General features: G+C 53.3%; 1 protein-coding gene across 14 annotated transcripts in view; it reads left to right on the forward strand.

Moving 5' to 3' along the window:
* Klc1 (kinesin light chain 1) overlaps positions 1 to 13,147 on the forward strand; it is a 57,104-nt gene that overhangs the window by 40,316 nt on the left and 3,641 nt on the right. For 4 of the 14 annotated variants that reach the window (XM_047539815.1, XM_047539816.1, XM_047539813.1 and 1 more), the window contains 2 exons: positions 1,170 to 1,331; positions 7,143 to 7,273. In XM_047539815.1, the coding sequence (XP_047395771.1) occupies positions 1,170 to 1,331; positions 7,143 to 7,273 (293 nt within the window). Of the gene's footprint in view, positions 1 to 1,169; positions 1,332 to 5,112; positions 5,168 to 5,840; positions 6,412 to 7,142; positions 7,274 to 13,147 lie in introns of those variants that run through there. The other 10 variants (XM_047539822.1, XM_047539825.1, XM_047539821.1 and 7 more) reach the window with 10 other exon arrangements.

Raw genomic sequence — 13,147 nt, forward strand, 5'->3', positions numbered from 1 at the left:
CGTGGCTCAGCCTCCCAAGTCGCTTGTCACTTCCTAAGCTGTGAAAGTATACTTGTAAAATACCTTTTGAGAGTCAGTGACTGGTTGAAGAAACTTTCTGTCAAAAATAAAACTAGGGCTGGGGCTGTGTCTCAGTGGTAGAGCACTTGCCTAGCACATGTGAGTCATTGGGTTCCATCTTTGGCACCACATATAAATAAAGGTATTGTGTCCATCTATAACTAAGAATATTAAAAAAAAAAAAAAAACAAAAAAAAACAGAAAAGTGAACTGGGCACAGTGGCACACGCCTGTGATCCAGGGACTTGGGAGGCTGAGGCAGGAGGATCACAAGTTCCAGGCTAGCCTAAGTAACTTAGACCCTGTCTCAAAAAATAAAAAGGGCTGGGATGGAGCTCAGTGGTAAAGATCCCGTGGTTCAGTTGCTGGCTTAAAAAAAAAAAAAAAAAGAAGGGAAGCAATCTTTGAGTTTTCAGAACCTGAGATGCAAGGGCACTTCGGTCACTGGGTAGACAGTGTCACTGGCATCCCACAAAACTCCTCACACCTGAGGAAGTGTCCAGCTTACCCTGGTTCTTCACCTGGATTGTGTTGTGTTTCAGATGCTTGACCTCATCTCTTTTAGCCATCCTTCCTTCCTTTTGAAGGATGGATCATTTGTAGGTGTTGGTATACTTCCTACTGAATATTTCAGTTTATAAATCATTACCTAGAACTCAACATCTATTTACAGCTTTCTTTCTTTTTTTATTGTACCAGGGATTGAACCCAGGGGTGTTCTACCACTGAGCTGCATCCCCAGCCCTTTTTTATTTTTTATTTTGAGATAGGGTCTTACTAAGTTGCTGTGACTGGCTTTGAACTAATGATCCTCCTGCCTCAGCCTCCTGAGCTGCTGGGATTGCAGGCATGTGCCACTGTGCCCGGCCATTTTACAGCTTTTAATTTGGAGGAGACACTCAGAGAGAGTACTTCGGTCCTAAGTTGTGACTGTGGACACGGTGTAACCCTGAACTGTTACTGTCACTTAGGAAGCCCTCTAACGAGCCATTTTCTGATTTTTTCCTCCAAAGTAATAAGAATGGGTCTTTTCTTGAAGTGTCTGAGAAATCCATGCTAAGACCTGAGTGCTAATGGGTCCTACCATTTCCCCCCTGCCTGACTCACAGGGTCTTGACACTGTTCACAAACAGAGAGTGGCTGAAGTGCTAAACGACCCTGAGAACATGGAGAAGCGGAGGAGCCGGGAGAGTCTCAACGTGGACGTGGTCAAGTACGAGAGTGGCCCTGATGGAGGGGAGGAAGTGAGTATGAGCGTAGAGTGGAACGGGGTAAGTACAGTACACAGCTGGCCACACGGGGCTGCTGGCTCACCCGGCGGGAGTGCTCGCTGACCCTTGTCTGTCTCCTGTGCTAGACCTTCTCCTCCTGGATTACATGCCGAAGCTTTCCACAGCCCTAACTGCTGCTAATACTCAAGTCCCCCACTTGCTTGAAGTGGCAGCTTCCCCTCGGGAGCCCACGAGAGCTGCTTGGCTTAACCATGAGCTCTCCATGCTGATTGAGTGTCCTGGCGACTCAAAGCATCATCCCACTCAGGCCTCGTCACCCCCCGGGTCAGTGTGGCAGATAACTAACTTGCTTCTCTAATTCGCCTGTTTCACTGCTAACTCAGTGTTCCTGACTTCACTGAGCCGGCTGCTCTGGATGTGTTAGAGTTAACCAAGTTGCCTTCAGAGAGATGCTGGCACTTGTTTTTAGTAAAGAACAGCTCATGGATAGAAGTGTCAGGGTGGCCGCACCTCACTGGCCCACCTCAGTCTTGAATGCCACATTTCCGCTCTTGGGGGCATCTGGTGATCCTGCTCTTCACTGTTGCCTGACCAGCCTCTCAGGTGGAACCTACCTGTGTTTGAAACAGGCATACTCCTGAGAGCTGCACAGATCCCACCTGGCTCTCCTTGGCCGGCTCTGGGGAAGTCCACTGCCCGGTCTACCCAGTGTTGCAGAGAGCACGTGGCCCCGGATGCTTTTCTGCGTGTGGAGCTGGTGTCCTCATCAGCAGTGATTTGCCATCCACACGCACCATCCAGTGTTTGAAGCTGCACAGTGGTTTGATCAGCTGCAGTTGTGCAATTTTATTAAATTGCAGTCTGGAGCTTCTTATGTCCGTCTTACAAAGAATTCATTTGTCTTCAGAATTTTCTTTAGCTGTAGCACACTAGTAGGAGCTAGCATCCCAACTGAACAGTCTGGATAGGTGGAGCAGCCAGAGTTTCAGGGAGAACATTCTCTCCACTGTCCTCACCTGGCAGCTTCCTTGCTTTGGACCGTTCTGTGCCAAGACAACCAATCAGCATCTGCTTTGACTGCTGAAGCCCCGCTGGGCAGTGTCCCAAACCACAGTGAGGGTAGGGAGTCCTCCTGCCTGTGCCTGCCCCATTGGAGCTGTGTACTGTACTCTTCTCAGCTGCTTCACGCCTGCATGCTTTTCCAGAGGGGGCCTGCCCTGCTTGGTCTTTAGATGCCTGCGTGCAGAGTTTGACTCTTGAATGAAGTTCTGGAGGAGCTTTCTCTTGAGACAGTATTTCTAGGTCCATATCCACATGACTTCTGTGGCAGTGAGATTGTGGCAGCCCAGGGATCCACTGTGTCTTCAGGACGTGCTGGAGAAGGAAGGGGGCTGCTTCTGTCCACTTGGGAGGGGGCTTGGGTACCTTCCTGGCTCGATGTGGCGGGGGGTGCCCACATGGTGGCCAGGAGAGCACCCCCCTTTCTCCTGTCCTGTTTCCTTTCTCACTTTGGGTACATTATCACGTAGGACAACCTGTGCTGTGGGGCTTTTCTTTTTCTGGATAGCACACTTGACTTGCAGACTGGTGCCCCAGCAGGATGCCTTGCCTGCAGGGGTGACTTACTGACCCATCCAGTAAGTCGTCCAGTGGTCATCCAGTTCAGAGGTTCCTAAGCAGGGCAGGGTGCCCTTCTTCCTGTGGAATGGCCAAGACCTCGCATCCTCCTGGGATGGCTGTGGCCTTCAGATTGCTCTGTGTAGCATTCAGCTCCCCTGGCTTTTGATGACATTTTATTTTCAAATTGTACGTCGACTATTTAAAAAAGGCAGTGGTGGCAGTATGCATACACAGGCATTTCTTTGTCAGCTGAGAGGTGTGATCACACGAGGAACAGAGTTGGTTTGGTTGAGACATGAGCAAGCTGCAGCCCGGCATGTTGGTCTGTTTGCACGAACAATCAAATGGTTTCTCCTGCCGGCTCTAAGTGAAGACTTCTTTGAGGTCACCCAGCAGGCTATTTTAAAACGGTTGCTATTGCAACCACTGTTTTCATCAAGGTTTTTATCAGGATTGTGCATTTGAGATAAAACAAGTGAACTGGGTGTAGAGGCAGATGTCAAGATTGCACCTGTCACCTCTAAGCTCAGATCCCAAATTTTCATTTAAAATTGGGGTCTGTGTAAGATTTTAATTTTTAGAAAAAGGGTTTCAATATCTGATATCGGGTGGGAGTGCTGGGGAGGGAACCCAGGCTGGGCTCATGCTGGGCCAGTGCTCCACCGCTGAGCTCCACCCAGCCGCTTAGCGTCCTTCAGAACCTTGCAGCCTGCCACGGGGCAGAGCCATTGGCCCTCTCAGGTGGTGGCACTTTCAGCAGAGCTAATGCGAGGCCTTTTGCTTCAGTGAACAGTGGCCATTTCCTTAGGATGTTAGGCTTCCTTTTTCTCAGCATTCAGAAGTGGCATCTAGAACAAAGGGTGCCATGGTCAGAGACTGGGCAAACTGGTCCTGGTCATTGCCCCTGCAGTCTTGTCTCTTGAGACCCGAGAGCAGGGTCACGTGTGGCAAAGGAGAAGGCAAGCAAGGCCACCAGCATGCTGCGGACTTGGGGAGCGTGGGTGTCAGGTCTGGACGCTAGGGTCGCATGCTCGGAGGTGCAGTCTGCCCTCTTGCCTGTGCGCTACCAAGGCTGCCACTCCCTGGGGCTCCACAGGCAGGCCAGAGGTCCTGAGCCCACTGTGGGGAGCAGAGCTGCCTTGGGTCTGGGAGCCCTTTTCTGAGTAACGCTGGTTTCTTAGCCTCTGTCCATGGGGCTTCATGTCTACTGTGGAATGGGCGCTTCAGTCACAGGCACCAAGGGGCCCCTCTGGGTCATGTCCTGCTGAGAGCAGTGTTGTGACACACTTCCAGCACCCAGCGCCCGGGGAGTCTCCTATCTCCCAGCCTGTACTGATCAGGTGCCAGCTCAGAAGCAGCCCCCGGCCCGTCTCCCATCTCCCATCTCCCATCTCCCATCTCCCATCTCCATCTCCCATCTCCCATCTTCCGTCTCCCATCTCCCATCTCCCATGCTGCTCTGTGCTGAGATTTTCCTAAGTTTTTAATACACTGAATTCTTACCCAGAATTACTGGGGAATGGGATAATGGTTAACTAGAAATAGATTTTTATTTTTGAAAAATTACACTCAGAAGACAACTAGATCATACCAAAAAGAGAAGTTTGAAAACTGCAGCATCTGCAGCCTCCATGCAGAGGGTGGTCACCACTGCATACCGTCCATCTCTGCTAGAGCCCATGTGACACCACGTCTTCATGGCCTGTAAAGAAGAGTCAGGATGCTGGGGCCTCCCAGCTCCCAGTTTGTCCTGATGAAAATCTGCCTGGGCTCTGGGTGGCTGCCATCCTCAGGTGGCAAGAGCAGGGTGGGGACCAACCTGAGGGGGCAGGCCTGTCCATCATGGGCCCAGCCTGGCCTTGAGCACCAGCTGTGGACCTTGTCTTGCGGGGCTCACAGGAAGTGGCGGGCGACTGGCCTGCGTGGGCGTCCCCGTGAGTGTGTGCGTGTGCATGTGAGTGCGTGCCCACACCCTGAGATCCTTTTGGACCCTGGGGAGGGCGGTGAGTGCCGTGGTCAGCCTAGGGTCAAGCCTGGGGACGGTGAGCACCTGCGGCAGGGTGCAGTGGACTGCCGGGGCTGTCCTGCACCGCAGGCACAGGGCACCAGCCTCCTTTTTGTGAAGAGCAGTGGGAACTTGTTTTATTTCCTCCCAGCATTCTTGAGGCTTTGGTAACAAGTTTATTTTTCCATTTTAAAGATGAGAAAGATGAAGCTCGGGCTGGTTAAGTGACTTGCTCAGCGTGAGCCCCATGGTGAGTCAAGCGGCTGGGGACAGGCCTGCGTCTGTGCTCCTTGTCAGATGCTGGTTGCCCTCGAGCTGGACCCAGGAGGCTTGCTGCCTGTGGAAACTCATTTTATTCAGATTGTCAACTGCATGTGTGAAATGTGCTGTCGACTTAAAGTCAGCGGTTCTTCAAGTCTCTGAAACGTCTAAGATGTCAGTGTTTTAAGAGAATGGGAGCCATGCCTGACTTGGGGAGCAGTCACAGCCTGGGTACCAGGAGAGGCTTAGGGGGAGCTTCACAAGACAGGTCCAAGTAGTGCCATCTGTGGCCGACATTTTGGTCCCTGCACATGCCTTCCAGTGCCGAGTCTCCTTGGTGCAGTTACCTGTGAAGCCTCTCTCAGTGGACAGTGGGCCTCAAAGAGATTTCTAACACGCCCACCCAGACTCCCAGAGCACCCCTTCCCTTCGACAACTGTTAGGAGTGTGCCCACTGAAATCGGCAGGGTACCCTGGGGCCCAGCACTGATCGCTGCAGAGCTGGTGGAGGCAGATGGCAGAGGCAGTGCCCAGTACTGAGGCTGCACAGTGCTGTTGAGATCCGTGACCTAGAAGTACTGTTACCACGCTGCGCAGAGCGGGGTCTGCTGCCCTGTCCTCGCTGCGGGCTCACATGGCTCTCTCTCCTTTCTGTCTGACAGGCCTAGCCGCCCCTGCGCCTCTCACTCTGCTCCTGCATGACGGGCGGCGCCCCTCTCCGGCTTCCCTCTCTCTTCAGTGCTGCCCGCTGTGTCTAGCAGCCCCTAGGAGCTTGTCAGAGCTGCACCTCTGTGACTGGCCCTTCCTCTCGGTGCTGCTGTCCTCTTGGGGGCTCCTGATTTCTGTATACATGTAGCTTTGCCAGATATGTACTTAGTAATAAGAACTGTATTAATAAAATCCATTTACTGTGTAATACACAAGTTCAAAAATTAAGAGCGATTAGCTGTTCACTCTGATACCAGGTAGTTAGAAGTGTCGCACAGGAGTTACCATGGTGGCATGACGGTGACCTGTGGACAGTCGCTGAGCTGTAGGAGTAGGGCATGTGCTGCACGTTCCTTTGTGCTAGAGGCCTGGTGGGGCCCTGCAGGGCCTCCAGGACACGCTGCAGTAGTTTGCTGTGTAGTCTGTGTGAAGTTTGGCGATTCTGCTCTCCTCTACTAATCCTCAAGTGCTCGGTGATATGTGTATTTGTGTCTTTCTAACTTCTAATAAACTCACTCCAGCTGACCTGTGTCCTGCGTCTGTCTGCTGGGTCCATGAGCGCCGTGCTGCCGCGCCCCGGAGCAGCAGGTCCCCAGGGTCCTGCCAAGGGGCTGTTCTGAGAATAAACGTCGCTGTTGACACACGTTTCCTTCTGTGTCTGATTTCTGTTGGGTCCTGCCAGGAGTTCATTCCTAGTGTCTGAGCTGGTCACAGTGCCAGGTGGTGGCTCTTTTACTTGCTTTCTTTAAGGTGTCTGAGGACGTTTAGTTATTTGTAGAAAATGAACATTGTATCTAATTTTCTCACTTGATACCCAACACTGATGAGACCCTCTGTGCAGCTGAGCACTGCCCGTAGGTGGAACTGTCCAGAGCATTCCCGTCTGGACCACACGTTCACCTGTTCCCTGAACATGGAATTGGATTGGGGTGATATTCCTAGAAGCCGCCCTGGTGTTCTTTGGAGTGTGTGTCCTCCTTGTCTCTGGCGCAGTCTCATTTCCTGGCCTCGGGGAATGGGGTGGCTGTTCCCAGAGCTCCTCCACTCTCCAGGGGTTCACCACACTGGCTCACCTTTGATGAAACTGCCCAGCTGGTGGCCTCAGGACTGGAATGGCTGGGCAGGGCTGGGCAGGGCTGGGCTGGGCTGGGCTGGGCTGGGCTGGGCTGGGCAGGGCTGGGCTGGGCATCCTGTTCCGCCTCCTGCTGGGCCTGGGGGTCCTCCCACAGCTTCACGATTGTTCACATTTTTTTCAGGATGGCACTGGATCTTTAAAACGCAGTGGTTCCTTTAGCAAACTCCGGGCTTCCATTAGACGCAGCAGTGAGAAGCTGGTTAGGAAGCTGAAGGGAGGAAGTTCACGAGAGAGTGAGCCGAGGAACCCTGGGTAACTATCTCCCCAGCCCAGCCCTCCTGCCGCCCAGGCCCCCCTCCTCCCCAGGCCCCCAGGCACTTCCTGCCTGGGCCCAGACTCAACAATGGGAGGGGTGTAGCAGGTTCTGTCTTCGTTCAGGATAGGCTGGAAAATAATTGTGAAACTTCCTGTTCGTGGTCCAAAGGGTTGATGCCTTCAAAAGAAATTTATGGAATTCTTTGATTTTGTTACATGTTTAAAGAAAGCCTTTGCTGTGAAAAGTGGGAATTTAATATTACAACACTGTGTGTTTGGGACTTGTTTACCCTAGATAGGAGTTGCTTATTTTTAAAAAAAATTAGCATTAGTTCAAATGCTTTAAAATTTTGATCTTTCATAAGCAGATGTTAACTATGAGTACATTAACTCTCATGCAGATATCACTACCAGGAGAAAAAGGTTTTTGATAAAAGGACTGTAGTTTTATGACTTTTTATAAAGAGTTTATATTTTAATACCTTCAGTCTCCATGTGCTTAAAAAAGGTCTAAGTCACGGGTCTTGGAGTCTTCTCTACAACTGTGTCCACACTGCTGACGTTTCCCATCTGGGCGCAGTGGCACCTGCCTGTAATCCCAGCAGCTCAGGAGGCTGAGGCAGGCGGATGGCAAGTTGGAGCAACTTAGCAAGATCCTATCTTAACATAAAAAGCACTAGGGGTGTGCTCAGTGGTAGAGCACCCCAGCTTCAGTGCCCAGCAGTGCAGGGGCAGGAGGCAATCCCACTGGAAATGTTCTGCAGTCAAACTCTGGTCAGCTCAGAGCTGTCAGTCCACTGAGAACTTGTGAGAGATGTTGAGTCCCGTTCCTTTCAGCTGTTTAGTTATTCTGCCCTTTAAAACAGAGGCTGTTCTGATTCCCTTGGGCATGTAGGACCTGTGCCTGAGACCCTGCCATCACCCACACCTCGTGCCTCCACGCCAGTAGAGGTCTGGCCAGAGGGTCCACAGTGGTCCCTGCTGTGTCTGCACTTGGCCCTCTTGACCACTCTGTCCTTCTAGGAGTAGATTCACTTATAGGTGAAAACTTCTGGTGGCTTTTGGGAGCTGGGTGTCCCTTGGCAGGCGCAGTGTTTATTCTGCTGTGGGTTCCTCAGGACTGCCCGTGGGGGTAGTTCAAGGTCCCTGGGCCTCGGCACACCACCTCCTGCTGGCTTCCCTCGGGAGACGGCTCTGGCCTGCCTTGGGATGAAGTGTCTGATTCTGAGAGGTTTGCACATTTTCAGGTCTGGAAGGACAGGTCGCACCAAGTGACTCTGGAAGGGCTGGATATTTCTCGTGGCACTGGGAGGGTTCAGTGGGCTGCTGGGTCTGCCCCTGCCCCCTTAAGGTGACTTTTTTGAGCAGAACAATTTGGACATCAGAACACCTTGGCCAGGGCTTTAGTTCCTCAGAGGCTTTGGGACCTGAGTCCCGTGGAGAGAACGAGGCAGGCTTCTCAGGCTCCTCTCACCGGCTGCCTGGCATCTGCCTCTCCAGCAAGTGCCAGGGTGGTGCTGAGCCTGCTGGACTGGGGCCGCCGTGTGAGTCGCTGACCAGACGTGTCAGGAGTAGGCATGGTGGCTCACTGCTGAGCTTGGACTCCCAAAGGCTTCGTCCTAATATTTTGAATGCCCCAGAGTGAAAGGCAGAGTCACTCAAGGGGTCACGTTGAGGGAGAAGGCTGTGTAACTATCTTAGAAGTTAATTGGCCACTGAGAGAACAGTCAAACCTGTGAGGACAGAACTGAGTGGTTTGATCTTGCACTTTGTCGGGAGTAGTTCTAGGTGGAGAAAAACTAGTATAGGGCTCTGGCAGCATCCCGGTGGCTTCTCGGACAGTTCTGTCCTGTTGGGACATCCTGGGTGCGTTTTGCTTGGGGAAAGGTTAACTCAGGTCTGCGTGTTGCCGTCAGTGAGAGCTGGCCAAGACCCGCTTACTGGACACTGCTCCCATGTCCCTGGCCCTCGCCCTCAGCTCCCATACCCACACCCCCACCACTGGTGTGCAGTTCATGTTTAGAACCACAGGTCCCGTGGGAACTCTCCAGGGACATCAGCAGTGTTACAGTGTAAAAGCTGAAGTGACTTCATGTCCAGAGGTGTCCGTGGAGGAGGCGAACAGTGAAGTGATTTTATGAGTCTCTATATTTTAAATCTAGGTTACCGGTAATTCGCAGGCCATCTCAAGTATTGAAAAGTTATTAAATGGGAGAACAAGTAAATATATGTATAAGTGGCTGTATTTCTTTACATGTAAAGACATGAAATTTGTTTTAAATGCCGGTTTTCTAAGTAAGAAATACTCCCTTCAGAATTTATCTTATTGGGCTGGGGACATAACTCAAAATTACAAAAAGAATTTATCTTATTAATGATAAAATTGTTTTTCCTTGCTATTAATATATAAAACGTGTGAAATACAGAACATACTCGTGTGCCTGTTGGAGCTTCACAGTGAGCTCTGAGTCTGCCCTGGGGTGGGGCGAGCCCTCCCTGACCCTCCAGAGCCCGAGGGCAGAGCACCGCGCAGAGGGGCTTGGTGTGCCCGAGTGCCTGGGTGCTTTGCTGAGAGATGCAGGAAACTGGGCTTTTGTCCAGGGCACTGAGTAGCAGGGGCTTCTGTGTTCAGTCCAAGCTAGGGAAGGCCCACTCCCAGGTGCTCCTGTCCCAGGGACCCCTGTCCTGCTGGCTGGCTGACATGCTGATCCGTTTGTCTTTGTATGTCCGCGTCCGTCGCAGCATGAAGCATGCCAGTTCTCTGAGTGTTCTTAACGCGGGCGGCGAAGATCATTCCCAAGTAAGGAGCCTTCCCTGTTCCTGCCCTGGCTACTCTGCACTAGCTGTCCCTAGCACCCTGGAGGGCTGCAGGTCCGACGGCCGGCTGTGCCCTTCCTGCTCAAGTTGGTCATGTGAGCCAGGGGTGCTCACGTTGCAAACTCCCACAGGAGAGTGGTTGACCTAGTCCAAGCGATTTATTCTGATTCAGTAACATCAAATCTCGACCGATTCTGGCATGATGAGCTGGTGTGATTTTCAGTCTCTAACTAGTTCTTTGCCTATTAAGCTGTTAGCTAGTACTTTAAAGGTGGCCAGCACCAGGTGGCATGTGGCTGGCGTGCATCTGGACACTAAGACCTTCAGTGCTTGGCTGCACCATCCATTCACACACGTGCAACACATTGTGTTTCATCTTGGCATTTGTGACTGTTGGCCTCTTTCTCCACAGAAGTGGCCTTTTTGGTTTTTGATTCTCTTGAACATCTGGTGTGGCCAGCCCTTTGGGGGGCTTCAGAAACTGGCCCTGTTTGCTCAGGTCCCCGAGCGGACCTGGCAGCCCTGGTGGCCCTGACTCACTCTGACTCATAGAGCTCACCCACAGTGGCTAATTCCCGGGCACCACACCTGGAGAGCCAGCAGCCATTTAAGTGGCCCAGATCCAACTGACCTCAGTGAGTCACTGACAGGAGGGCCAGCAGCACCTGGGAGGCACTGCCCAGGGCTTCTCCAGGGCCCCACGAGGCTGTGGGAGGACACTGCGCACTCCTGGCAGTGGGGGAGGGGCTCGCTGTTGCTCCCGGCACTGGGGATGACCCCACGACAGCACTGCCAAGCGTGCACTCCGCTGTTGGGCTGCAGCCCAGCCCAGAGCTGCGGTGGATGCAGACTTGAGGCCCTCGGGCCTGAGCACTGGAGCTTAAGCGTCGTGGAGCTCGAGGCAGGCCCCAGCCTCATGGAGCAGGTGCCATTGGACGTCCCGGCTAAGCAGAATGTTTTCATGCAGGAATGAAGTAATTGTCTGCAGACTTAGAGCTCTGAGTGCCAGCCACACTGACCTGGCCTGAGGATCAGGACAGAGCTAGACAGGATCCCTGAGAGTAACGGAGCACTGAGACCCTCGCGGCCTTGACGGTGGCTGGGCTTCCTTTCCTAGATGGTGATGGCTGCCAACCTCAGGGGCTGCCTTTGGAAGAGCAGGCAGCCATGCCTCAGAGTTCTATTCCCCACCTGCATCTGTGGCACTGGCAGGCCAGGGCACGTTTGGATGGGCCAATTGCACATGGACACACCTGCATCTCTCTGTCCCCCTTTTGCCGTGACATCAGATCTGCTTTAAATTTTAATATTGCGACAAGCCTGTAAGGCGTCAGACTTAGAGGACACCCTTTCAGAAGGGAGCTTGAGGTGGTCTGTTAGAGAAGCCAGGGTGCTAGAGGGAGGCTGGCCAGGCTCCATCCCTCCCCTACCCCGCGTTTCCTCAGGGCCTCTGTAGGGCCAGCTGCTTGGTGCCTGGGGCATGGTCCCGGCCCTTGCCTGCTGGCCCCTGTAGCTAAACACAAAGACATGTGTCTTAAGTTTTTTAGAAGCTTTTTGACGGGTGAGTGTTCACAAGAACCATTCGGATCAACCTCCAGACATTGCTGCTTCAGGCAGCGCACGAGGCACCGGCAGGCCACGAGTCCAGCCCCAGCAGTCTCTGCCCGAACTGGGGTTTCCATTCTCACCTAGCAGCATAGGTGGCGGTAGCCACAGCCTGCCCTTTGTTTGCATTCGGCCTCCTCGGTGCTTTCCTCTGCATGCTGCTGGACCAGGGGTTGGTCGGCTGTCTGAGGCCTGCCAGGCCCACGTGCCGGTCTTGAGCCCACAGCCAGAGGTGACAGCACCTGGGGTTTTGTTGCAGCAACTGGCCTTGAGATGTCTTCAGATTCCCTGTCACCAGCTGTGGTGCTGGGAGGGCATCTGTTTCCAGAAGGCCCTCACGTGCCCCCAAGGGCCTTGGCCAGCTCCTACTTGGGTGCTGCCTTCCCACTGCTTCTTGGAGGCTCCTGGCTAGTTTGCGTTGCAGCTTCCCAGGGGTCAGGAACCTACTTTCTAAATGCTGTCCAGTGGGGTTTAGAACAGCCCTTGGTGTGACAAGCTGCTCCCCACACAAAGCTACCCAAGGAAAAGGGAAGCTGCAGGCCCCAGCTCCCTCCACTCCAGGCTGTGGGACCTGCAGCCCCTGGGAAGGCCAGAGTGCCCAGAAGGCAGAGCCAGGCTCCTGTGGTGCACTGCTGTGCTCCAGCCTGTGTGGAAATGCTGGGGGCTGTGCAAAGCCCGCTGCACCAGGGAGCCGCCCTTCTGCAGAGGGAGTAGCGTGCAGCCTGCCTGCAGTGTGGCCATCTGCTCCTTAACATTCTAAGGACAGGAGTGGTGGAGCATGCCCCCGGAGGAGCGAGGACCCCGAGTGAGAGTGGCACTCGTCTCTCCAGTCTCTGTCAAACCCAAGTCAAAAGCCATTCTGGGCCACGTGGTGCACAATGGGGAGGCCGAGGCAGAGGGATCCCAAGTGCAAGGCCATGCCAGGCAGTTTAGTGGGACGGTGGCCTCGCAAGCCCTGGGTTCCACCGCCAGCACTCACAAAATAACAAAACACAACCAACATCCTGACAGTGGCAGGAAGGTGGGGCAGCTGCTGCCCAGGGCCGAGTAGCCATGTGTGCTAGCCACTCTGGGGACTGTCCATAGATATCACAGGAGCGCGCCCAGGTAGGCAGCACCGTGAGGCAGAAGCCAGGCCTAGGGTGGGGACTGCATGGGCTCCTTCCCAAGTGGCACCTGGTCCCAGGTGTTGATGGGGTTGGAGGGAATTAAACCTACAGCTTCCTTTTTTCCTAAAAGAATCGATCAATCAATCAATCCATCCATCCATCCATCCATCCCTGTCACCTAGTCCCAAAGCTGCGAGGGATTCCATGTGGTCAGAAACTCAGTGCTGAGCATGAGCAGTTGCCAAGGTTGTTCGTGACTGGTGGAACTTCTGGGTTTGCAGCAGCACTGTGATTAGACTTCTGAGAGCGACATGTGAAGTCGCACTTAAGGCCCACCCTG

This window comes from Sciurus carolinensis, chromosome 2 (genome assembly GCF_902686445.1).
Source record: "Sciurus carolinensis chromosome 2, mSciCar1.2, whole genome shotgun sequence".
Classification (NCBI taxonomy): domain Eukaryota; kingdom Metazoa; phylum Chordata; class Mammalia; order Rodentia; family Sciuridae; genus Sciurus; species Sciurus carolinensis.